The sequence below is a fragment of the Anabrus simplex genome, chromosome 1 (genome assembly GCF_040414725.1).
Source record: "Anabrus simplex isolate iqAnaSimp1 chromosome 1, ASM4041472v1, whole genome shotgun sequence".
Classification (NCBI taxonomy): Eukaryota; Metazoa; Arthropoda; class Insecta; order Orthoptera; family Tettigoniidae; genus Anabrus; species Anabrus simplex.
The window spans coordinates 1,254,122,064-1,254,149,041 of record NC_090265.1 but is presented as its reverse complement, the minus strand read 5'-3'; the positions used below and the strand labels follow the sequence as shown (position 1 = coordinate 1,254,149,041).

General features: G+C 39.9%; 1 protein-coding gene across 9 annotated transcripts in view; it reads right to left on the bottom strand.

Annotated features, from left to right (window-relative positions):
* The window catches only part of LOC136878082 (uncharacterized), a 326,911-nt gene that overhangs the window by 137,123 nt on the left and 162,810 nt on the right, over positions 1 to 26,978 (bottom strand). Inside the window, exon 2 of one of the 9 annotated variants that reach the window (XM_067152059.2) lies at positions 17,335 to 17,531. The exons of the other annotated variants lie outside the window; for them this stretch is intronic. Within the exon in view, the coding sequence (XP_067008160.2) occupies positions 17,335 to 17,401 (67 nt within the window). The 5' untranslated portion in view covers positions 17,402 to 17,531. The remainder of the gene's footprint in view (positions 1 to 17,334; positions 17,532 to 26,978) is intronic. 9 annotated transcript variants of the gene reach the window in all.

Below are 26,978 nucleotides of genomic sequence, written 5' to 3'. Positions count from 1 at the left end.
GACAGCAGTGTTAAATGCAAACAACAACCAATTTAGTGAGGAATCCTACTTGGAGTGGTCTGAGGAGTGATAAGCGATGAGGGCAGATTGCAGGTTAAGATTCACTCTCTCAGCATAATTTGGCTTCGGGTAATACGGGGTAGTGGTTAGATGAGCAATGGATAGATCAAAACAGAAATTCTGGAACTGGAAAGAAGTAAAGGCTCTTGCGTTATCACTTACCAAAAATTGACAGGGTCCAAACGAAGCAAATATCTGTTTCAAGCACGAGATGGTGGTGTTGGCATTAGCCATGGGTGGGGAACAGCCACGTAAAACGCGAAAAGGCATCAACGCACACAAGTATGAAACGATGAGCATTCCGAGATCTGAGGAAAGAACCGATATAGTCTATGAACAGTCTCTCCATTGGGCGAGAAGCTTGCTCGGAAGACAAGAGACCTAGACGAGTATTTGGGGCAGGTTTACTGATGTTACAAGTCTTACAGGACTTGACAAGGGTACGGATCTCACTGTCCATGGATTTCCAAATGAAGTGGTTACAAATTTTCTCTCTCGTTTTGTAAATGCCCAGATGACCGCACACTGGGGATTCGTGAAAATATTTGAAGAGAACCGGGACCAGGTTAGTTAGGACTACAATTTTGGGGTCTCTGCGACCGCGAGCAGGTCAACACAAGACATCATTCTTAAGTATGTAGGGCTTAACATGCTCACCGGATTTAATCCTGTCGATAATAGCTTTTAACTCAGCATCGTCCTCTTGATGTTTGGTTATATCCTTGAAAAGGAAGGGAGAGTCACTGAGAACTACATTGACAAAGGCTGATACTTGTTCAGGAGAGGGGTCTGCAGGCTCTGATTGAGGGTCAGAGCTGCCTGGATAGAACATCCTATTGAGGCCATCAGTCACAACGTTTCCATGCCACGAATGTGGCGGGCTTCAAATTGGAAGGCTGAGATGCGCACTGCCCAACGCGCTAGACGACTAGTCCTTCGCGGCTTGGCCAGTACCCAACTCAACGCCTGATTATCAGTTTCCAGATCGAAAGGAAGATGTTCCAGGTACATTCTGAAGCGTTCTAAAGAGAAGACAACAGCTAAGGCTCCCAACTCATAAATGGAATAATTTCGCTCAGCAGGATTCAGGGCACGCGAAGCATAAGAAATAGGACGACGCCCTTCTTGAAATTCCTGAAGAAGAGCACCGGATATGCCTGAGGAAGAGGCGTCAGTCTGAAGGATTAAGCATTTAGAAAAGTCTGATATAGCCAGTACAGGAGCGTTACATAAGGCGGATTTCAAGTCCATGAAGGCTTCGTGCTGGGCATCACCCCACACAAATTTGGTATCCTTTCTTCTCAAGGCATTTAATGGGGCTACACGTTCAGCAAAATTGGAAATTAATTTTCGAAAAAAATTAACCATATCAATGAATCTGGCTACAGCCTTGACATCCTTTGGAGTGGGAAAATTCTGGATGGCGGCAGTATGAGACTGATCAATTGAGACACCCCTCCCCGACACAATATGGCCTAAGAAGGACGTCTGGGGTTGTGCGAAGGAAACCTTGGTGGCCTTGAGGGTTAGACCTGCTTTATCCAGTCTTTCAAGCACTTCGTTGAGACGGAGAAGGTGTTTCTCGAAGGTTTCACCAAAATTCACTAAATCGTCAAGGTAATTATAAACGAACTTGAACTTAATGTCAGATAAAACATAATCCAGTAACCGTGTAAGGACAGCTGCTCCAGTCGCCAAACCAAATGGGACACACTCAAATTCATATAGGTTCCAATCGGTCGCAAATGTTGTGAGATGCTTGGATTCTTCGGCAAGAGGTATCTGGTAATAGCCCTGATTTAAATCGAAGGTGGTAAAATTTTTCCAATAGCGAACCAAGAAAAACAAGAGTGCAAATCAGGAAGGGGGACAGATTGGAGGACCACCTTATGGTTCAACATCCGATAGTCCACTACAGGACGATAACCACCTGCGGTTTAGGGACCAGAAACATGGGAGAAGAATAGGCTGACTTAGATAGGCGTATCACTCCGTCAGCGAGCATTTGATCAATAATAGCCTTAAGGGCTTTCATTTTGGGAGGTGACAACCGATACGGAGGAGAGCGAACAGGTATGTTATCCGTAACTTCAATTTTGTATTCTAAGACATTGGTGACACCTAACCTGTCGGTGAAGACATCAGGGAACTTATCGCAGAGTTTCTTAAGTTGATTGGCCTGCTCTTCAGGTAAATGATTAAAATCAAAAGCTTTGGGTTCGTCAGAATCTTCAGGAACAGTGTTAACGTGACAAGGCAGAATAGGGGAGCGATCACACAGCTGAAAGTTTCTTGCATAAAATTTAAAATGGAATCTGTTGAACTGCAGGCCCAAAATCATGCCTGTTTTAATAATACAACTGGCACCCAATATGAATTGGCAGGATAAATCTTTTGCCACTAGTACTGACATTTTCTAGGTGAAATCATGGACTCTAATCTTGACCTCTAGAGATCCTACAATGTTCAATGAATTGGAATCAGCAGTATGGCAGGTTGAGGACACTGGTTCTAATGTAAGTAACTTGCAAACATAGAATTGTACCAGGTCTCACTCATCAAGCTGACACTACTCCCAGAGTCTAGTAACGCACAGACTGGTTCATTATTTACCTCTATGCATAAATACGGGAGTTTACAAGAAGGTATGGCAGAAATCCTACACGATAGCAAGAAATGAACACCAGATTCAGTCTGGGAGCAATCATTAGCTTCAGAATTAAGTAAATCATCCAAGGTACAGTCATGATTGACAAGACAAGAAGCCATGCTTTGGGGTTTACAATCAGAACTGGCGGTTAGTCGTCTCAAACTACTACTGCCTGGGGGTCCAGAGCCAGATGTGTTACGTGGGCACTGCCTAGAGAAGTGCCTAGTTGACCCACAGTTACGGCACGAAGTATTAGTGGCAGCACCTCTACCCATGGCAGGTTTTGCATTGCCTAATGCCCTGGTCTTGGGACAATCCCGCTTGAGATGAGCCGTGGAGCCACAAGTGAAACATGAACGAGAAATTTGCGAGTTGGAAGCAGGAGACGGGGTGTTTTTAGAATCCTGCGGAGAGGGCATGCTCATAGGAGGTGGGGCTAATGCGAGGCGTAACTGGTCGGGATACCGAATGCCTTCAGCAGACACTGTAACGGCTTCCAACTGGGCAAACATTGCTGGTTGGGGTGAAAGAGCCACATATGATCTGTAGTTCGGGGCGAGACCTTCAATTATGTTGGCAACTATCTGGGCCTCTGAATAATGGAGCCAGAAAATCTTAGCCTGGAGCTTAATATCTTGAACATATTCAGATAATGACTCGTTGAGATGTTGTACTCCGAAATAGTGCTTCTGCACTAATGCAGACAAGGCCCGAGCAGGAATGAAATATTCACACACATGTGCATGAAACTGTTCTACAGACCATCTTTCGGAAATGGCCCTGACAATATGCTCAGAAAGAGCTCCAGATACATGCAGGTATAGAATTTGAAATACATGGTCGTTACTGAGATTATACACTATTGTCTGATCCTTGAACTCAGTTAGGAACTGAAGGAAGGAAATAACACAATGGTCAATGGGTGAGGCAGATTAGAGAAAATCTGGGGAAAAACAGGTGTAGGGGGTGCCTGGGAAAGCTTAGAATGGTCCAGAAGGGTTACTGAGGCATCGTACCTTTGATTCGGGTAAGACTAACGTTAGCCTGCAACGTTACGGGCGCAGACAACCTTCTTTGTCAAAGGTTCTCACAAATCTGAGAGACCATCGGGGCACTAACCGGTTGTGTAGGGGTTATGCAAGCTAAAGGAGCACTTGATACCGGTGGTGCTAAGACAGGGGGATGGTTTTGCACCATTGCACCAGAACCGGGCTGATTAACAATAGAGGGCAGACACTGAGCCACAACAGAATTACCAGTTACCACAGGAAAATTTGTACGGGTACTAACATGCAAAGGAGATAGATCATTTGAATGACTTACAGGTGTCCCAGTTCCAAACAACGAAACAGAAGATCCCAGGGCAGCATTAGTCACCTCAGACTCCTGAATAACACCCGCACTAGGTGTCAGATTGCACACTTGAGCAGCAACAGATGCATCACCAGAGTTAACACTTTCACACATTTCATATTGCATAGACACTTGAACTTCATAAACTGCGTTATTCAACTTATTGCCGTCAAGCAAACCACTGATTCTGTCGAAAATTCTCGAAAACTGTACTAGTAAGGCTTGACATTCCTGCCGCTCAACTTCTGGCAATTCGAGAGACAACAAATCCTTAATTCTGCTCAGGTAATGTAATAACTGCCCCTTAACCCACGCTAATTGGCCATGCGAGGGCTCAAAAGCATAAAAGGACACAAGAATGGTGTTAAATTCAGCTAACTTATCTTTAACCATGGAAAAGACTCACGCAACTCGTCCGTAGTTAGCTCGGGTATGGTTATAGGTAAGTTAAGAGACTGTTTCAATAGGCTAGTGTCATCTCTGACATTACCTGTTGAATTAATTTTTCGGATATGAATTTCATAAACAAGTTCTGCTTTTCTCAAATGGAAAGGATTAGGAACAGCGCGAGCCATCCTGATGGGTAGAAACAAGATTTCAAGCGATATACGAATCACAACTTTTACGGTGTTTTAGGTTAGGTATGATCAAGGTTCACTTTTCTTCACCTGCAACCTAGCACTTGCTTCTGCTACCAATTTGTAACCGTTACTTCAGCAGCTACAACAAACACAGTAAAGGGAGGATAGCAAGTGCAATTAAACGGTACCTAAGACACTACACACACAAGAAAACAGCTGATGAACTATGTGGAACTCTGCCGATAACAACACTGGTAAATATCAGTAGGGACAACTTGACAATAAAAACCCAGGAATGTAAAAGGAGCTGGGAACCTACCCAGGACTTGGAGATGGCTTAGGTTGCAGATTCCGGAAAATCAACCCTGATCCTTGATTTTCAAAATATATTATTTACAAAAATATTATTTACAAAGAACTTTACAAACGAATTCCGAACAATTTCAGTTATACCGAACTTGTACAATACAAATTACATGTTCCTTGAGACACACAAATTGGACGTTCCGTGACAATAGCTTCCTATAAGTTCAAAGAGTCAAGCAAATACCATACATCTAATTACAACCCAAGTCGTACAATACAATTTAGAGTGAAGTTAAACGTACCTTTCAAAATATCTGAACATAATTGAAAAAGGGTAAAATCAGACATATCTAAACTTGACGCAGAGGCCAGTTCAACTTGGTCCCACACCCAAAAACACTTCTGATGCAGGGCAGAGGATAGACTAGTGTACGTCAAGTGACACGGAACTACTAGAGGCAAAACCCCAAGGTAAATACATAAAACTACAATTTACATGTTTAGTGAAACAAGGAAAGTGGAATGCCTTGGAAAGAAACAGGCAAGCCCAGCTGAAAAGTTAAGGCATCCGAAATAATTGAGTGGCGAGTCTGGGTGAGGTTAGAGCAAACTCCTATATGAAAAAGCAAGCAAACATTAAGTGAAATTTAAGGTGGAACAGAAATCGAGAGTGCTTACCCCAAAGTGGCCCATCCCCGTAGCGAGACAACGTCCAAACTTCGGACAGTCAAGAGATAGAAGACAGACAGCCAGACAGACCCCGATATGCTGCCTTGCTCTCTTTAAAAGGGAAACCTTGGCCTTGGTGTAGCCAATCAGAATGCAGGAGCCCGCTTATCGCCACCCAGATTCACCAATCACAACTCCTACTTCAGTCGCAAACTTTAAATAATTTTCTCGAATACGCACGATCGCGAATCTTCCATTTCCAGAACAGTCAGAACATACTTTCTGGAATACATAACTAACAAAGGCCAATACACCCTGTTCAAAAATTCAAGTTACAACTTTCTAGTTAGTTCCAGTAGATATAGAAATGAAATCTAGTTGTTACAAATACCATATTGTCCCCGTTAAAATTGGCGATATTATGAATATTTTCAACAAGTGGAAAGTAAAAGTTTTATTGTCTGCTTGGAGCTGCAGCATGTCATTTGGGGAGTAGTGGCGAGCTAAGAACGAGTTTTTTTCGTCGTTCAGAGGGGTGATACATGCCAGGACTGTGCCAAGGTCAGAGCAAACCACGTGACTACCACCGCACGCGCGCAACTCACAATCTGGAATAGTCTGAGCCAATTAAATGAGACCATCATCCAATTACCGTTCTCGTTGAAGATCACACCTCCCAGGCTGATAAGATAAAAAGGCCTTGTTTCGAGTAAATCGCTCTCTGAATATCCTGCTCTTACCCTGAATATTCTTCGCTGTGCTGCTGTGTGGAAACTACGTTATCGGACCACGTGGAGAAGTAATTTCCAGTTCAAGTCAACGCCCGTTTTGCCAGAATTTAGCGAGAATTAGTGAATTCCTATGGAATAAAAACGCCTTAAGAACCAAGTTAAGTGTGACTGTGTAGACGAGCTATTAATATTCGACGTGTGCTTGTGCAAAATACTTAATTTTGTCATCTCAGTTACAGCTTGTGACCGGCGTTCTACGGAAGTCGTCTTAGAAGCTGAACACCTCAAGATGGACAATTCCACAACTACCGACAACACAATTTCATCAAGGGACACCTGCTACAGAGCCTCCATGGAGCTGTAAAAATGTGCGGCGTATCTGGTAATTGGAAGGAGACTGACCGGAGGAAAATGCTGGAATAATTGACTGTCGACGGGAATCGAACTCCATCAAAAACTTGAGTACCCTTTAATTTATCTGTCTTACCTTTTGTACAACTAAAGGTCTTTCTTCTTTAAGTCGTAGATCTATTAGTTTGTGTAGTTAGAAATATTTCATTTTTCCACTTCTTAAGGTGTCGTGGTAGACTAGGTACGTGTGAATGAAATTTTTGGATCTATTAGAGTAGACATGTAGGTTGTCTTTGAATGATTTCCCATGCTTAGGAGCTTTATACTTAATAATCACTGACCACACGATAAATCTACTTTCCTTGTAATGTTGAAAGTTACTGGACTGAAATTTGCGTGTACATTTTGTGTGAATAGGGTCGAACCTAGTGTCTTTCATGATCACTTGTTGTATTTATGATGAGGTCATCTAATTTTACGATATTCCACGAGGATCAGTAGATGTAATAATCACTTAAATAATAATAATATTGACTAAAGATCGGGTAAAACAGAATTAAACGCTCGTGAGCCATAAAATTACTGTAGAGTCCTTATATGTGAGACTGAATGTGCTCTGTTCATGAAGGGTCTGGAATATGACCAATCCTGAGGGATATTTGTTGTATAATTGAGCAATTGATGATTTAATGATGATATTTGACTTATTCTTGTGTATTGGGAGCGCAAGATAGATTATAATTATTGGAGCACGTGTTGCGAGTGTATTTCACAGGTGGGGAATAAAAATAATATGATTAAGGCTCACGCTCGCGATAATTTCAACCTGTAGCCCAAACGATGGTAGTGCTTATGGATTTTACTAGAATCTTCCATTATAATTTCATGAGTTAGATGAACTTACGTTGATATGTGAAATGTGTTTCTACCAAGTGATACCCATGACTTCGATCACTAGCCACCATTAATGAAGGATAATTTCAGTACACGGATTATTTCTGCTTGATATTACGCGTCCTGACTACTCGTAAAAATCATGAATAAACTTGCCAAAACAGGATTCGATGTAAATAATGTACATAAAAGACGTGTTTCCTAGTGTGAATGTGTGTGTGTATGTAAATATGTATATTTCTCTTGTATCATGTTGGTTCCATTTAATTTGATCTGGTCATGTGCTTGCTGTGACGCAGATTACACTCATCGTTGTGTGTTGCCTTAAGAAGTAATTTTCATGCCCTTAAGGGAAAGTCTGATCAACTTAAGTCGAGGAAGACTAGAAAAGGATTTATTTTCTTCATTATCGAGATTTAAAAGGAAAGATCATCTCGTTATTTTATGAAGGCACTCGATTTGTAAATAAAATTTATTTAACTAGCTCACACGTGGATAATGTAAATTTCCGACTCATTTATAGTTGAACTTTGAAATATTTTAAGATTAATTTGAATGGAAATGAAATACAAGGATCAGAGGTAGAAGTCGTCAGCCGCATGATTACTTTGAGTTATGGTGAAAATAAGTCATAATAATTAATTGAAAATAATTATTCTGGAATGCTAATGACGATCAGTAGGTAAATGATGCAGTGGAAAATTAATGAGAACACGATCGTGTGACAATGAAACATAGGTTAATTAAATGATGAGAAATTAATAATAATAATAATAATAATAATAATAATAATAATAATAATAATAATAATAATAATAATAATAATAATAATAATCAAAATAATAATTAATTAATTTTGAGAATCTTGAAATCAATTTTCATTTTCTACTGAAGTTCATGTTGGTGTCATTGGCTAATATTAAATACTGTAAATGATAAATTCAGTTGAGTACATCTTAAAACCACGTGTTGAGACTACTTTGAATTAGTAAAGCTTTGAACACATTTATTGTAAAACCCTCGTTAGCAAGACAGTTGTAAATTATTTTACAAACTTATATGTTAATTTATTTAAATTCTTTCAATCAAATGTTTGATTTGGAAAGGCATGAGGCCTAATTTTTCTTTGGTTTTCATTACAGCACAGTAAGGCTGGAGATTAAGAATACGTGTCACTCTAAATAAGGAGGAAGAAATCCAATATTATGGAAGTTCTATGTAAAACCAAAATATTAGTAAGAATATTTTCATTTATTGTTTGCTTATGTGAATAAATGTCAGAGTGTTGTTTTAACATTTCTTTTTATCCTGCTTGGTCATCAATCCTTAACATCCCTTAAATGCCTCTAGAAAGTGATAGCCAACGATCGAACGGTCCACCTTGGGATCTCTCGCTCGATGGCTGGGCTTAGCTCAGGAAAAATGGGGGCAATATATTACCAAAATATTTACACTGTACAGGTTAGGTAGGTACATAGAATATAAATAAAATATTTTATCACCACACTTCAGATCATACAGTAAGTACTACTTAACAAGGTTTACAAATAAAATCTTCAATAAACACTTTCCACTTCCAATATATTCTACACCTGTGATAGCTCCTCAGTGCGGAGTTTTTAAAATGGTACCAAGTTGGCCACAGCAGGCTGCCTACGATAATATTTATGCGTAAGATGGTGTTCTTTGATAGCTGCTGCAATTTCTTTGTTCCACCAAGGAACAAGTTTTTTGGCGAGGAGTCCCTCAAAAGGAGGGAATGGATTCCTCAGCAGCAGCAAGAATAACTTGTTTTATGTAAGTTATTTCGCCGTCTATGTTCTGTCTGGTCTCGTCGTTAAAGAGAATTAGTGATGTGAATTTGGCCAATCAGCATGTTTAAGAATCCAACGAGGAGGAGCCACGACAGAATTTTGTTTCAACAAAGCAAGAATAATGGGAAAATGGTCACTGTCACACAGATCATCGTGTGTATTCCACCGAAACAGCGGAACCAACGTTCGGCTGCATAGGCTTACGTCTACACTGAAATGAGTTGGTTCACCTGTATTCAAAATACATAAATCCAGCTCTGTTACTAATGTTTCCAACTCCCTTCCCCTGGGGCGAGGCATTTCAGAGCCCCATTTGTTGGAAGACGCTCAGTCTGCATTTGATATACTCAAGTTTTCTAATACTGGGAGAATGGCATTTAACTTACGATTACCAAAGGGAGAGAAGAGTTCAATTTAATCATTTCAAAACGCATAGCAGCCTGCCAGTGTAATAGTTTTCCAAGGGCGTAAACTTTAACAAATTTCCATTCTAGGCCTTTTATAAATGGGAAATACTTGACCTAGTTACGGGAGTAGATAAGAGAAGCGGTTCCACAACAGAATGGGAACTGGTTTCACGATCGGTGGAATTTACCCCAGCTGTAGTATTCTCGTAACCAGCCGGTTGATCTTGACATAGTTTCTACATCGTGAACGAGGGGATGTTTTAGACGACATCCAGAAGCAGAAGCAGCAATGGAAAATACGACATCACCTTTCTACCCCTTGATGGAGACAAAAGGACTGATCCAAGTCTTTTCTGAAGGCAGCCTTATCATCGATATGGTGGGCTAAAAGCTAGATGGGGTCGGCTGTCTCCTGAGGAGGAGCGGCCATCAGTCAACATAACAGATGAGTACAGTGTTTTAATGTAATTATGTGAGTGTGAACGTGTTTAATGTTGCAAAAAGGGATAGGTTAGTTTGATATTTAATTTCTTTAGATGTAGCTTTGTTTGGAAGGACTGTGTCCCTTTTAAAGTAAATGATAGGGAGCTTGTTAATGTAAATATAATTGTAACATAAATGTGGACCGTTTGCATGAGGTCGCAGCTTGCTTTCTTACATTTTATTCTGATTTATTTAGCTGAGTGGTTAGCGTCATTTATTTTACGAGTCAGTCTTTTTTTTTTTGCCTTATATATTTTTTTGATTTGTTTGTTTCGATCTTTGAGACGCAGTGTACGCCTCGGGGCTTAATTGTAAATGTAAATAAGGATTCAAATTCAAATCAGGAAGGACTAGATTAAAGTATTATTAATGGGAGCTCAAAGTGTACGGAAACATGCCATCACGTTTTCTGGGATTTGTTGCATGATGTGTGAATGAGAGTGTGTAAGACGGTGGAGTGTGGATCCACGAAGTTGTTAGTGTCACCTTCATGAGTATTTTGTATATCTAGGTGGTAAATTAATTATTGATTCACGAATTCCACGAACGCAGTTTCGTATTTCGAGTTCCGAACATTGGAATAAAATTTCTGTAAAATTTATTATTATTATTATTTTCAGTGTGAGTTTCTCGCGATGTTGGATCGAGATATTTCAGTAACTTTTCGATGTTCAGACATGATCGATTGTCAATGTGGCAATTTCTTAATTTCAGTTCATGATATTTATTACAGAGTTGGCCACTTTATTATTCATGTTTAGTTTGTGTGCGAGTGCTTTATTTGTGACTAGCGCGGTCTTGTTACTTTTCAGGTGAGCAAATGTTAGATGACGTCCTTCATATTTCTTAAGTTTTACGCAACTTTAGGACATGAGATATTATTTGTGTGAGTTTGAATAAGAGGACGCGTTCCTCATTTGAAAGGCCTGCATTTTCTTGATTGTGTGACTTGCCTCGCGTAGACTGTTGAGCAGCGTGTGTAAAGGGTTGGACCCTGTGGTCTGGGTATTGCTGCTTTATTTTGGGAGACGTGGATCTCCACTTTGAGTCATTCCGCCGTGTGTTGGCGAGGGTGATATGTTTGTCTACCGAGGAGAGTTTTATTTGAGCGGCCTATATTTCGTGATTTTATTGTTTCTGTCCATGTCCCTACGGTTGTTGTAGTTGACGAGAGTTTTATATCGCGACATTTGTTTCAGATTTTCTTTTACGATATAACCGCGGAGGAATATTTTGTGTCATGTCATCTCTTCCAGGTTACAACGTTGAAATAGGTGTTGAAGGTAAAGTCTGTCACTTTAAAAAAAAAAAATTATTGATTTTGTATCATGTAATTTTCAGGAACCTGCGTTGAATAGGAAGTGTTGCTTAAAGTGTAATTACGTTTCCTTTTATTTTCGTTGAGGTTTTAAGTGGATGCGAGTTGCGTGAAAGCCACATGCTTTCCTTGGTGAACCCTGGAAAATATGATATGTTTTTGTTTCTTTGAATATATATATTGCCATTTACATGTTTTGTTTGCTGTGGTTCCTATCCACATTGTTTGCTGTGCTCATGAGACTGCTCATGACTCCAGGATGTATATATGTTGTGCATAGGATGTTTTAGCGCTCACCGTGTTATTTATTGTACAGTTAGGTTAGTTTTGCCCCCCCCCCCCCCCCCTTTTGTGCATTAGATCACGTCTTTTCTTAAGGTTAGGGACCCCATTGCAATGTCAAGTGTGCAGAAATGGGGAACGTACTCATCTACAGTTAAAAGTATTAGCAAAAAGTAAAGCCAGGAGTGTGCTGCAAGCACGCAAGCCCGTGTGTTAAAATTAATTTTTTTTAAACTTAAAATTTTGATTTGATATGTTGAGTATGTGTGTCGGCATACTTGTGAATTTGTAATATATTCTGATTCTCAAGATGGACTTTATCCAGCTGGAAAAATAAAAAACAATCTGAGTCATGTAAATCTGATTATTTGATACTTTGCTATTTTTTAAAAATATTTATCTTGTTTATTTTAAATAAACAGTTTTTCTTCCAAAACTGACGTCATGCTTCACCTTGCTTTATTTGTAGTTTAACTGACCTCACCGTATCCGTATTTAGTTATATGTTCCCCATCAAGATCCAGGGTGTATGTATTTTAGGGCATTACTTTTATCATATTTCGGACTGAGCACGCCTGGGATCGGCTGACTAGTCTGGGGCAAGTAACCTTGATGGTAGAAACGGGAACAATATAGTTAGGATAACAAAATCAAAACTCTGATAGATTACATTTTGGTTGAGAAAGATAACAGGAAAATGTTGGTAGACCTAACAGCCCTCCCAAGTGAATCTTTCGAAGGAGATCATAGAGTTGTGATAGCTAAGTTAAAGATGGGAAAGATACAAAAGATGACCAAGATTAGGCAGAGAAATCTAAGGGTGTGGAAATTGTAGGAGAAGGAAATAAATGAAGAGTTCCAGACACACTTTAAAACAAGTATACCTAAGGTAGACATCGGAAGGATCGAAGAAGAATGGGCATACTTTAAAACAGGCATGGTCGAGTCCGCAGAAGAGACCTGTGGAAGAGTATCAGGCAGGAAGAAAGATGAAGAAACGCCCTAGCGGAATGACAGGGTAAAAGATATAGTTAAAAGGAAGAAACAAGCTTGGTAAAGATGGCTGAGAAACAGAACAACAGAATGCAAAACAGAATACAGTCACTGCAAGAAGGAGTGTTCCAAGGTGGTTCAAGAAGTGAAAAAGAAATGCGGGCAAAAATTCACTGAATATCCGTAAGAAGATACAACCAGATACAAAAATATCTTATTCCACTGGGTTAAAAAGAAGAAAACACCCAGGAGAAGGTGTTAACTTCATTCAAAATGAACAGGAGGAAGTGAGGTGGGGAAAATACTTTGAACAGCTTTACAACGTGCAAAATACCTCAGTACAAGGAGAAATCGAAGAACCAGATTTAGTGCAGATGGAAGATAAGGAAAACGAGGTGTCCATGGCAGAGATTGAGTGGGCCACTAAAAGAATGAAACGAGGCAAGACAGCTGGAATTGACAAGGCCACCATAGAAATGATAATAGCAGCAGGAGTAGTTGGTCTACAGTGGTTGTATAGACTCTTCAGAGTGGTATGGAGAGAAAAGACTGTTCTAAAAGAGTGGATGAAAGGGATAATTATACCAATTTTCAAGAAGGGAGACAGGAAGGAATGTGAAAATTACAGAGGAGTGACACTGATACCTCATACAGCTAAGATCCTTGAAAGAATCTTGGAGAGACGAATAAGAGACATAGTAGAGGCAAAATTGGCAGAACACCAGTATGGATTCAGAAGAGGCAGGTCCACATTTCACCCAATATTTACATTGCGTCAAATGATGGAAAGGTATTGAGAATATGGAAAGGACATGGTAGTAATGTTTCTGGATACTGAAAAGGCATATGACAGTGTCCCAAGGAATTTGGTATGGAAAACATTGACAGAGGCACAGACTGGGAATGAAACAATGCAGATGGTAATAGCATTGTATCAAAATTGTAAAAGCTGTGTTAGAACCAAAGTGAGTCCAACTGAATGGTTCAGAATTGAGACAGGCTTAAGACAGGGGAGTGTGTTGTCTCCCTCACTCTTCATCATCATCATGGATAGAATTCTACATAATATCAAGGAGAAGATGATGGGCAAGTAAATAAAGTCTATGTTCTTTGCTGATGACATTGTAGTTTGGGGAGATAATGAAGAGGAAGTACTGACACAAGTTGTTTTATGGAATGAGGAGACAAGAAATTTTGGAATGAAGATTAGTACTGTGAAAAGTAAGACTTTGATCATGACAAGAGGTAAAAGAAAATCCAGGGGAGTGATAAAATTAGGAAATGATCCTCTTGAAGTAGTGAAAATTCTTAAATATTTGGGCAGCGTGATATCACAAAATGGAAATTAGGATGGAGAAATTCATTTAAGAATACAGCAGTCTGCAAGCTTCTCCCAGTGTGTGAGACACATTGTAAGGAACAAAGATGTGCCAATGAAGTGCAAGAAGGTTTTATACTCGTCCTATTAAAAACCTATACGGACCTATGCTTCAGCAGCCTGGACATTAACTAAGCAGAACCAAAGTAAGATACAAGCAGCTGAAATGAGGTTTCTGAGGAGCATATAGGGAAAGACAAGACAAGATAGAATACGAAATGAGGAAATAAGGAGAAGCATGGGAGTGTGTGAACTTCAAGAAGAGACTGATATAGCAAAGCAAAAATGGTTTGGCTACATGGTGAGAATGCCAGGAGAGAGAATACCAAAGAGAACATTCAAGCATACAGAGACTGGAGAGAGGCCTAGCGGATGTTCTAGAATGAGATGGAGAAGCTCTGTTGTGGACTGTATTGCAAATAGAAGAGTCGATAGCAATAAAGTACTAGAAGAGGAATGGTGGAAAGATCGAGTAAGGTGGAAGGCTTTGGTACACTACCCTACCCAGAGAGAATCTGGAAAAGGGAATGGATGAAGAAGACGAGTAAGGATGTAAGGGAGAGTACACTTAAGTCTCTGGTAAGACCCCAATTAGAGTATGGTTCCAGTGTATTGGAACCATGATTACTTGATATGAGAACTGCAGAAAACCCAAAGAAAAACAGCTCGATTTGTTCTGGGTGATTTCTGACAAAAGAGTAGCGTTACGAAAATGTTGCAAAGATTGGACTGGAAAGACTTGGAAGAAGGGAGACAAGCTGTCCGACTAATTGGTATTTATTTTTCCTTACAAAATTGTACAAAAATATCTTAATCATCCTAGTCAATACTATATATATTTTACATCCAATTAAGATGAAACTTCACACATAAATAGACATGTGTCAACCTGACACTTGGTCATCCACAGTACGACATGTAATACATTGAATTATAAAACATAGGAAACACACTAAATGAAATGTTAGTTAAAAAGTTTTTTAAAAGGCACAATGAAAGTTAAAAAACTGTGAAATGTTGATCGTTAAAACAGTCTTGAGCTGGAGGTCTTTCTGTTTCAATGTTTTGTTGTCCTTTGGTGTGATTCAACTGGTATCTGTATACTTCTGGCTTGCAATGTGTTGAATGGTGGAACATCCCTCAAACTCTACATTATTAGTTAAACGTCAACACGGAAATGAAGATCATAACTTGCGATAACTTAAGATATTTTGGCTTAGTCGTCGTGTTCTGACGAAGTTGAAGTTGAACCATCTGATTTTAGTGTTATGTGGCCTTGTATCACCCATATTCTCTGACTACGGAGTCCAGCTCCAGGTTCTGTATATTTGGGACTTACCAGATTTTAACCAACTCAAATAGTTATAATAGAAGATTTGAATGAAATGGATCCCTTACACTACAATCAATATAAAAGATTTATTTTTCTAAGAATGTGAACTACATGGTACAATCATGCAGACAAAAGGAACACTCAAATTAACAGCTATAACCATACACATGTTCTGGATAGTGATACAATAAAGAGTTATTTATGTTAACATCTAATCTTGTGCTTTTGTTCATTTACTTACTTACACATTCACTGTGTTATTTCGAACACACATAAGACAGAGATTTTTTTCCTTTTTTAAAAGGTCACGTGGTAAAACTTGTTTGAGATATAGCAGATTTAAAAACTTTTCAGTTCTAAATTTTGGTAACACCTGTACAAGCTTTGGTACATATGTCCATAACTTTGATCTTATGCTTCCCATGAACACACTAGTCATCAATAAAATTGAAACTGAAATTAATCATTAACATCTCAACTGTATGACAACCACTGAATATCAAAGGCAAGGTTTGTTGTCTGGTTGATATGCACAAAAAACTTGGTGTAATGCTTTTAAAGAATTTATGATATGGATACTGGATTTCATTCTGGCATACGGTGGCACACGATTCAACATCACTTGCAGATGGGAATTTTTTAATAAGTTTATATCAATTATCGAGTGCACAGAGTTGAACTCCATTTGTAAATGTCCATTTATGAAAAAATTCTTCATTATCTTAATTTCTTTCTCAACTGCCAACTTCAGGAGGATATTCGCAAGCACTATGTTTGGATTATAATAGGTACAGCTATTACTGTACAAAACTCACTTCCTTAATACCTTCAATGATTCTGATTGTTCAGTCACTGGGAACACTCAATGTATTCCTTACAGACAATTCACTACTCCAATTTGGCTTAAGGTATCGTCTTCTAGACAATTAACAGCGAGTAAACTCTTGTCCTCGCCCCGAGATGGTGTAGCTCTTTTCAGGCACATCCCCAATGGAGGTGAGCTGCATGTACCATTTTGACCACTAATCAGCCCTCCTGAGATTCTTACATTTCTGGTAGTACCGGGAATCGAACTCGGGTCTCCAAGGACAGTAGCTAATAGTGTTAACCGTTATGCTACGGAGGATGACAATAAACAGTAATAGCTATCTTTGGCAATTCCTGTAGAAATTGCAATACAATGTCACACAGTTGGGGATGTTTACATAGTCAATATGATGAGTAATGAAGGTCCTCCTACCACCCCATAACAAAGTTTTCCAGTAGTGATTGAAACATTCTTGCCTGATGTTTTCACTTATTGTCTTGCATTCCTTTCTTTTTATTTTTAATTTGGTATTAGTGTCTACATTTACAGTGTCATTTCATTTTTTTCTGTCCTTCTCTTGCTTTACTCCAATATTTACCAGATTTGTCATTCCTAAAAACCACATATGCCTCGCCCTTCATTTGAAAGTCCTTAGTGATGTTCTCATTTCATGTTTTAATTCCATTCAATTTGTATCCATTGTAATTTGTGTTTAGCTCCTTTAGTTCAGCAGAGTTGTTTGTTCAATTCGTATTGAGAGTAACCTGTAGAACACAAGAATGGAGAACTCAATAATAGGAATATTTCTCCTTGGTGACATAGTAAAATTACACAATAAAGAGCAACATTACTATAAAGACCTGTTATGCTTAATTCATACATGTCTGAGAGATACGAATGAAGACGTCTTAGAAAATCTCTACCTTCATCATTCATATTGTCCTTTGTTGGATTATAGTCCATATAATCTGTGTAGCCTCTTATTTCCATGCCAGATGTGTGTTTCAGGCCATATTTGTGCTTATCAGCACTAAAATCTTGTGAAGTTGCTATGAATTCTATAGTTGTAAAATGCTTCTTAGGAACAGGAACTGAACTGGAACAATATTCACATCAGTGCCTGAAATGATTTGAAATTATATAATATCAGTGGCTTCATAATAATACAGAAACAATGACATACAGATTAATGTATTATCAGAAGTTCCTTCACGAGACATCACCATGCTCCTTGCAATTTCAGCAGCAGCATCCGGGAAAACAATGAATGTGAAGAAATCATTATCAAGTTCAAACAGTGGATTGTTCGTTCACTTGGCTTAATGCTATCTTAATGAGCAGCTTAATAAACATCAGCTTCTATAAATAAGTAATAATCAGGGAAGAGATTTATATGTACTAATAACACTGACCTGCGAATTCAAACCTTCCAATCATTGCATGAAGTTTACATAGTTAACTTTTATATTTCAGGCATGTTGATTCTGGAACTGAAGTCAGTTATCCCCTATCACATCAGGTTTTTGTGCAAATTCAAAATGAAAATTTGATAAATATGCAGCATGCACACATGCAAGATCACTATTATCACATGTAAAGAATGCTTCTTTCTTATTATTTTCACCCATCTGAACACTCCTATCTTGCACTGGTATACTTATGAACATAATATCAAGATATGTAGTGTGTTGTGTTATTAGATCTGTAGAAAAACACAGCCAAATAGACCAAAATTTACCACACATTAAGCCTCATAACATACTGAGAATGGTAAGTCTACGGTTTTAATTTTATAATGTCCTACCTTAGTATAGGAAATGTCTTCACCTTGCTTTTCATGTGCGAGGAGTAGTTGGACCTTCACTCTTTAGTAACCAGCAGTAATCTGCCAGCATGTTTTTGTTCCATTTCCCTTGATATCTGCATTCCATTTCCTGTAGATCCTGATGGAATCTTTCTCCTTGCTCTTCACTCAGCATTCCTAGGTTCTTAGGGAAATAGTCCAGATGCGAATGTAACATTGAACTTTCAAGCTCATTTTGCAGCCTAAATCTTGGAAAGAAACAAGCAATCTATCCACCATTTGTTTGTAGTCTGAATCCTTTGTGTTTCCAAGAAAGTTTTTGACCACATTCCGGAATGAAGTCCATGCCGATTGCTCTGCAGCACACATAAAGTTTTCAAAATTAGCATCAGAAAGAAATTTTCTAATATCTGGACCTGTGAAAATACCCTCCTTGATTTTGGAATCACTGATGCCTGGGAATCGATGACACAGGTACTCAAAGCATTCACCTTCATTGTTTAGGGCCTTAACGAATTGTTTCATAAGCCCTAGTTTGATATGAAGCAGAGGTAACAGTATTTTGCTCTTGTGAACAAGAGTTTCTTGTTTTATGTTTTTCGAGCCTACAATCCATTGTCTACATGGCCATTCTTTTTGAATCCAGTGATGTAACCTTGCTCGACTGTCCCACTCACACAGAAAGCAGGGGTGTTAAACTTCCTTGTAAACCTAACAGAATACTTATCACTCTGAAATCACCACACACTTCCCACTTGTGTTCCTGGTACTTCAGTTTACACAACAGCATTTCGAGATTTCCATACGTTTCTCACATAATAACTGAATGAACAACGGGAATAGATCCAAGTTTGTTTTCATTGTGAAGAAGGATGCACTTCAAACTACACTTGGAGGCGTTGATGAAAGGTCTCCAGTCAATAGGGTCATACTGTGATGTTCCTAGTTTTAAGATAACCTCCGGAATGTTGTTGCAGTAAACCAAGGCTCCCTCTTCAGAAAAAAAAGGGTGTAAATTCTTGCTCGCAATGTCTGTACCAATTGTACATCGTCCCTGGTGTCAACATGTTCCTTTCACGAAGTCTAGACCCGAGTAACTCGGCAGATTCCTCTGTAAGGACAAGATCTCGAACAAAGTCATTTAATGCACTCTACTCGAATAGTTTCGGTTCTTTTTCAACACATTCAGGGGAGAAATCACAGTCAGAGTTAGTGCCCGCCATTTCTGCATCAGATTCAGAAGAGGGACAATCCTCTTAATGTTCTGGACGCTGTGGTACTGGTGTATCAGGGCCATGAGGAACGGGTAAAATTGCAGATCGAATAATGCTTGGATACACAATGTTACCTTTTGTTGCTGCTGTTAAATCCCTTCACATTCACAGAACAGAAGTAGCAGTGAGTACTGTGGTCTGGGGGTTCTCGCCACACCATTGGAATACCGAATGACAAAGCAGTTTGCTTACTGTTCACCCATTGCTGTAACTGCTCTATACAGGTTCTACAAGCCTTATGTGGTGTCCACAGCTTGTGTTGGTCTCCAACTTTCAAGCGTAAGTAGGCATAGTAGGCCTTTCTATGAACTCAGTTATACTGCACGCTGTCTCATCGGCATGAAACTTCCACATACCGGTATATAACAGAATACATCTGGATTGTTCTTGCAGCCAAGTCATGGCATGTTGATAGATGTAAGTTCAATAAAAATATTAACACAGTATGTCACTCATATACAGAACGGTTATGAAGACAAAAAATTTTCACTAGCAAGCAAAACACAACTCAGACTGTCACAGACGAAGCACAACAAGAGAATGATGCCACTCAGCCAAAACCGTGCATCGCCGGCTATGTTGTACATAGTTGCCGGCTCTACACTCTGAGTGTGATAATACAGGACTACGAGATGGCTGAAGGACATCGAATTAATAAAATAAATTAATAAAATATGGAAATCTAAATTAAAGCACCTACCATAATATAGGATGATACTGTATAGGCTTTTGGGCTTATGCTGTGTCAAGAAAATAAGGTGAAATTCTTTACGTTTCACAGAGAACTGTACTCTGCATCCTCAGAAGAAATCTCGACTGTTCACGAGAAAGGCTTCTTAAACAATGACTCTTTAAAATTTAGACATTATAATAGAAGTGGAAATGGCACGTTCATTCGCCACCAGATGGCTCCCAGGACTTGGCACAACTCTAGCTTTTGAAGCGGAAGCTGACCGAACCATCAGAAACAGTCTAAGTGGTTCACATAACGTGTGTACGTAACATATGACATGGACAGGTGTATGACATTGACACAAGCCTGGAATGAAACATCTGGCGACGAGGAACATACAAATTTCGAAAACACCGAAATGAAATAACAATAGTGAAAGGGCAGGGAAGGGAACTACCTACGTAAATTCTTAATGGCTGGCAACCAGGTATTACTTAATTGGTAGCCGGTGTCCCTATTGAAATTGTTAGGATTTCTACATATTTCCACAGTTTCCCGTATAATCCTGGACCTGTAGTGTCTAGCGTGGGTAAGAGCTCGAGCATCTTGGAACATGACATTATGACCCGATGATAAGAGCGTGCTCAGCTATTGCCGATTTGTCTGGTTGATTGAGACGAATATTGTGTTTGTGTTCTTTGATACGGGTACCAATGGACCGGCATGTTTGGCCAATGTATACCTTACCGCAAGTACAGGGAATTTCGTATACCCCAGGATGTAAAAGTGGGGACAATTTGTCCTCGGTTTTACTCAGATTGTGAGCAATTTTAGTGGCGATGCCAAACACGGTTTTTATATTGTGTTTGCGGAGGACCTTGGCAATTCGATCTGTGGTGTTGTGAATGTAAGGCAAGTAGGCAGTTTCCTTCACTTCTTCCTTCTGTGAGCTTTGCTTGGTTGTTTCTCTGGGATGCAGAACTCTATGAATCTGCAAATCACTGTAACCATTACCCTTGAATGCGACTTTGAGCGTGTCCATCTCCACCTGGATATGTGATGGCTCACAAATTCGTCTCACCCTCTTGCCTTGTTTTTGTGCTGGATGGTGGTGAGAATCTGCATGAAGATAGCGATTTCTGCGGGTAGGCTTAGGATAGACGGTATGTCCTAAGGAGCTGCCCGGTTTCTTTCCTACTAGAACATCGGATGTGCATCACATTATTTCTGCCGTTGGTTGACGATTATACTATATACCATTATACCATAAGCAACTCCATTCTATTTCACTAGGCCAGCATCACAAAACAAAAACTTCGTCCCGATCTTCTTCATGTTTTCATTTACGGCAAGATAATATGGTGGACACGTTAGAAGAACGGTTAGAATGTGCTCTCAGAACACTGGCAAATATTGCGGAAACATGAGGTTACCTGAAAAGAGAATCAAAAGAAGACATCCAGAAAGCGGTGTCATCAGAAACTGTTTTTAAAAAAATAAAAAAGGTCTCTAGATAATAAGATCGGAATTGGTGATATAGCACAAAATGAGGTTAGGGAAAGGAAAACAGATCATGCGCTCCAAGGAAGAAACAGCTGCCTTATGGTACAAGTGGCGCCATCTACTGGCACAAGGGATAATGAGATGGGAAGCAGTGTGCACACAGTGACATCTGTTGACCAACCGATCGAAGCACGTGAAAATGACAACAGCAACCATCAACTAGTGCCGCCTGTTGACACCATACACGAGGAGGTGGGCAGCAGACTGTCTAGTGACATCTACTAGCCGACCAGCTGAAGCACATGAAGACAGCGACAACAACCAGCGATTTCTGACATCTGTTGACCAAGCAGCTGGAATAAAACAAAAAGAATATACATACAAAGAAGAAGACTGCCAGCACATTGGACTGGTAACACTGTCTATTGACTTAAAACACAAAGATGCGGACAGAAACCAGAGCAGGAAGACACCTACAGACCGACCAGCTGAAATATGTGTATATATTGGCAGTAACCAGCGACCACTTACATCTGCAGGCCAACTGGACGAAACACAACAGACCAAAGACTCCATTGACAGACGGAGCCTAGAGGCACATGACGGCCGAACACCTAAGACAGACGCAAATACAAAAATGGAAAAACAAATCACGGAAAAAGTAAACCGCCAGATACAAATTATGATAGAAAACCTCTCAAACAAAATCAGAAAGCTGATTAAAGATGAAATTAAAAACGCAATGCAGCAGGATACAGAACCCCCCCAACAGCCCACGACAAAAGAGTTACAAGTTACCACATAACTTGAAGAGAGCAGCATTGGGAGAGACGAGGACAACGAGGGCTTTACCATAAAACAGGGGAGAAGGCGCAGAGAACGACAGTCTCTAGAAGGAAACGCAGAGACAAATAGAACTGGCAACAACCCCATAAACGGAAACCCCATGGAAGCAGAAGACCTACAAAATATGAAGACAGACGAACACCAAAGGCAAACAAATCAAAGAGACAGACAACCCAGAAACTTACAAGTCGCCAGCAGAACACCCACCCCCCCTCTCTAAAATAGGAAGAGGAGAAAAGACAAGCAGACTAAAGCCTGCAGTGAAACTATACTGGCTTTTTCTGGGTCGCCTGGATGAGAGGACCACACCCGAAGACATCACGGAACACCTAAAAGAGAAAGGCATCAAGGAAGTAAAAGAATGTGTGGAGGAAAAAACAAATGCTTCAAACTTGCAGTCGACGAACGCATCAAACACGAAGTTGAGAGAGAGGAATTATGGCCTAAAGAAGTAATCTTCCGACCGTATCAATTTTCCAATTGACTACAATCAAAGAGGAAGAGTGACGTCAAAATCACATTATGAAACATGGAAGGACTAAAATCTCTTCTAAATATTTTACCAGACGATATAATATCCAGTAATGACATTCTGATTTTCTGTGAAACCCTTTTACAAGAACCTTGGAACATACATGGTTTCCACGCCGCACATGCCCTGGCCAAAGCCGGGCCAAAAGAAAGATCATCAGGTGGAGTCTCGTGCTATTACAATCCAGCACTAGGACAAGCAATTCACATAGAGACAAGAGAAAACACCGTAATAGTACAATTAAAAAAATCTTCAAATAGTAGGAATCTATATAAGACCCCAGTGCTCAGCGGATGAAGTGAAAGAAATCGTAATGACTGCACTGAATGAAACTGACCCAGAGATTCCAACCCTGCTGGCAGGAGATCTAAACTGCCGAACAGACAGACCGAACAACAAATCAAACGGAATACTGCAGGGAGATCCTATAAGCCCCATTATGTTTAACGTACTTACCCATGATGTGATATAAAGGATACAAACAGAGGAAGTGAGGATGTGGTTGTACGCTGCTGACATGATCCTGCACTCAGAAAGAAGAGAGCCCCTGCAAGAAGCCATAAACAAATTGGAAGAGTGGTCCCAAGAAAATGACCTAGTTATAAGTAGGGAAAAGACAAAAATAATGAAATTCAGAAAAGGAGGAAATTTGGTGAACACTAATAGATTCACTTGCGGGGAAGAAGTACCAGAAATAGTCAAAAGCTACAAGTACCTAGGACTCACACTGCAAGTGACAGGACATGCCTTTTCCAAGCACATTGAAGACAGAGCTGTAAGGGCAATAAAGGCGAATTTCGAGATAAAGAAACTGAATCTACTATCCGTCACAACAGGCCAGAGACTATTCGACATAAAGATTGCTCTCATTGCCTCATACGACATACAGGTTATATAGAACCACCTCACATACTCGAATCTGAAGCGATTAGAGGGAATTAAAACAGCCTACCTGAAAAGAATGCTCTGTGTCTCAAAATACATGCAAAACAGAATAACGTATATCCTGGCAGACACAACCTTCTTTATAGAAGACCTGATGAAAGCTCATAATCTGATACCAACACCACAAAGCACCAGATTCCTAGAAGACAAGCGACAGAAAGCGAAGGACATCAATCCCGGACTCCTCACCACCCCAGCGATGACAAGCAACGAATGGAAAAAGGCCAACTACCAACTGCGCCATTTATATACGAGAGTGGCAGCCCACGGACTACATCACCGAATATGTGGATACCATAGCCCCACCAACAGATGTCAGTGCACCATATGTGGAGGAACATGCAACACGTATCATATCACTAAGTGCAAAGACAGGACATTGACTTTGTCACACTATGCAAATGATGATAATTTTGTTTAATTAATTAATACCTTGTACAAAATGTGCGTAATAAATTATTCATATATATATATATATATATATATATATATATATCTATAGCAATATATCCATTTAAAGTCTCATTAACATTCACACGCTGGTATTTTTCACATAGCATTCATAGTTATCAAGAAGTTAACAAAACTCAAAAGTGAAAGATTCTAACCCCGCAACATGTTCCCTGAAAATACAATTATCAACAAATAACTGCTGTCATTATTGCCATTCACAATGCACCGTGTACTCAACGACCTTTCGTTTCGACTACACTGAATTTTTGTCTAAGCATTACAAAACCCAAACAAGTTTCCTTCTACGCCAGCCAAATTCACCGTTACTTATGGAGCCATATTCACAAACCTGGGACTTCAATCAGACAGCTTCCAGTATGACTATCGCCAAATCCAACCTCATTTGTCAATCTTGAAAAAACGGTGGAATATTTTTCTTAGCTTTCCAATAATTATGAACTGAGGTCAGACCACAGTGCATATTACTGTGTAGTTGCCTTGTTAATGCTGTAATCGTCAACCAATGGCAGAAATAATGTGACGCACATTGGTGCCAGACATTTCGTATCCTTTCTCCTCAAACTGCTCCCTTGTAAATATGTATTATAAGCTTGTAATTTCCCAACTGTTCAATAGAATAATGTAAATATTAGTATGTAGTTGCCCTGTCAAACTGTGATCGTCAACCAACGGCAGCAATTATTGTTATGAACATTGGTGCCAGACACTTTATACCCTATCTCCCCAAACTGCTTCCATGTTAATATATATACAAACTTTATAATTTCCTAAGATTTTCTAATAGAGTAGCATCACTTATTCTTCGGACCACCACCGCTGGACACTGCTAAAATACCCTGTGGTTTTACAAATTGGTGCCAACCACTGTGTCTATAAATGTTAATATAACCCATTTAAACTCCATTTATTAACCCTTTGAGAGTCAGGTTTCTTAGTCCACTGCACACCCCAAAATTTAGGTTATTACACATGTTTGCAAAACAACCCTCAAGAGGCATTATATTTTAATGAAACGAATGAATTTAACATAGTATGTTAACAAGACATCAAACAACTAGTTTTTTTTTTTTTTTGCTAGGGGCTTTACGTCACGCCGACACAGATACGTCTTATGGCGACGATGGGATAGGAAAGGCCTAGGAGTTGGAAGGAAGCGGCCGTGGCCTTAATTAAGGTACAGCCCCAGCATTTGCCTGGTGTGGGAACAACTAGTTTGAGCACAAAAATTGTGAAACATCATTTTTAGTAATGTTTTTTGGTACGATAATCCTCAAAACAAGGTACAAGGAACAATTTTTACTTGCTTACTTAATCTGCTTACACTCCAGGTTGGTTTTTCCCCCGGACTCGACGAGGGACCCCACCTCTACCGCCTCAAGGGCAGTGTCCTGGAGCGTGAGACATTGGGTCGGGGGATACAACTGGGAGAATGACCAGTACCTCGCCCAGGAGGCCTCACCTGCTATGCTGAACAGGGGCCTTGGTGGGGGATGGGAAGATTGGAAAGGATAGGCAAAAAAGAGAGAAGGAAGTGGCCGTGGCCTTGAGTTAGGTACCATATTGGCATTTCCCTGGAGGAGAAGTGGGAAACCACGGAAAACCACTTCCAGGATGGCTGAGGTGGGAATCGAACCCACCTCTACTCAGTTGACCTCCCGAGGCTGAGTGGACCTTGTTCCAGCCCTCGTACCACTTTTCAAATTTCATGGCAGGGCCGGGAATCGAAACCGGGCCTCTATGGGTGGCAGCTAATCACACTAACCACTACACCACAGAGGCGGACAACAATTTTTTGAAAATGTAAATTTCTGAAGAATTTTTCGTCAGTGAAACGTTCTGAATTCCTGACTTACTGCCATCGAAGTTAAAAGCGGTTGGCGTGAATTGGTTAGTTATAGTCTCGTCTTCCCAAACTCTGTGATTACTAGGCGCTTTATTTACGTTCGTTCACTTCGGACGTGGCAGCTGTAAGACCTCATCCTCACTTTCATTTAAGTCTTCTCCACTTGAATTATTTCCAAATATACCTCCTATATCGTCTTCATCACTGTCTTCAAATACTGAACAATCACTTTCAGCATTCATAAGAATTTCACGAACTGTATCGTCGCTTGTAAGCAAGTCAGCTCGACTTCGCGCAGCCATGTTCAACTGTTTGCAATTGACTCGCTAAAGCTGAAGACATCTGCTTAAAAACATTTCATTTCCAGCGCTCCCCATGGTGATGACAATAATCTAACGACTTCAAAACATAGCCAACAGATGTAGGGAGCTATCCGTTTTTCAATCATTGTTCAAAGACATACAGTTACGAAGATATATCAGGGCCGATGACCTTTGATGTTAGGCCCCTTAAAACAACAAGCATCATCAAGCAAGAAGATATATCACTTCAAACTCCGACACGCAATATATTGCGCCGTAACCACAGCGGCACTTACCGCTACACGCAATATATTGCGCCGTGACCTTCAAGGGGTTAATGAACATTGGTTTTGTCAATGAACACTGTTTCT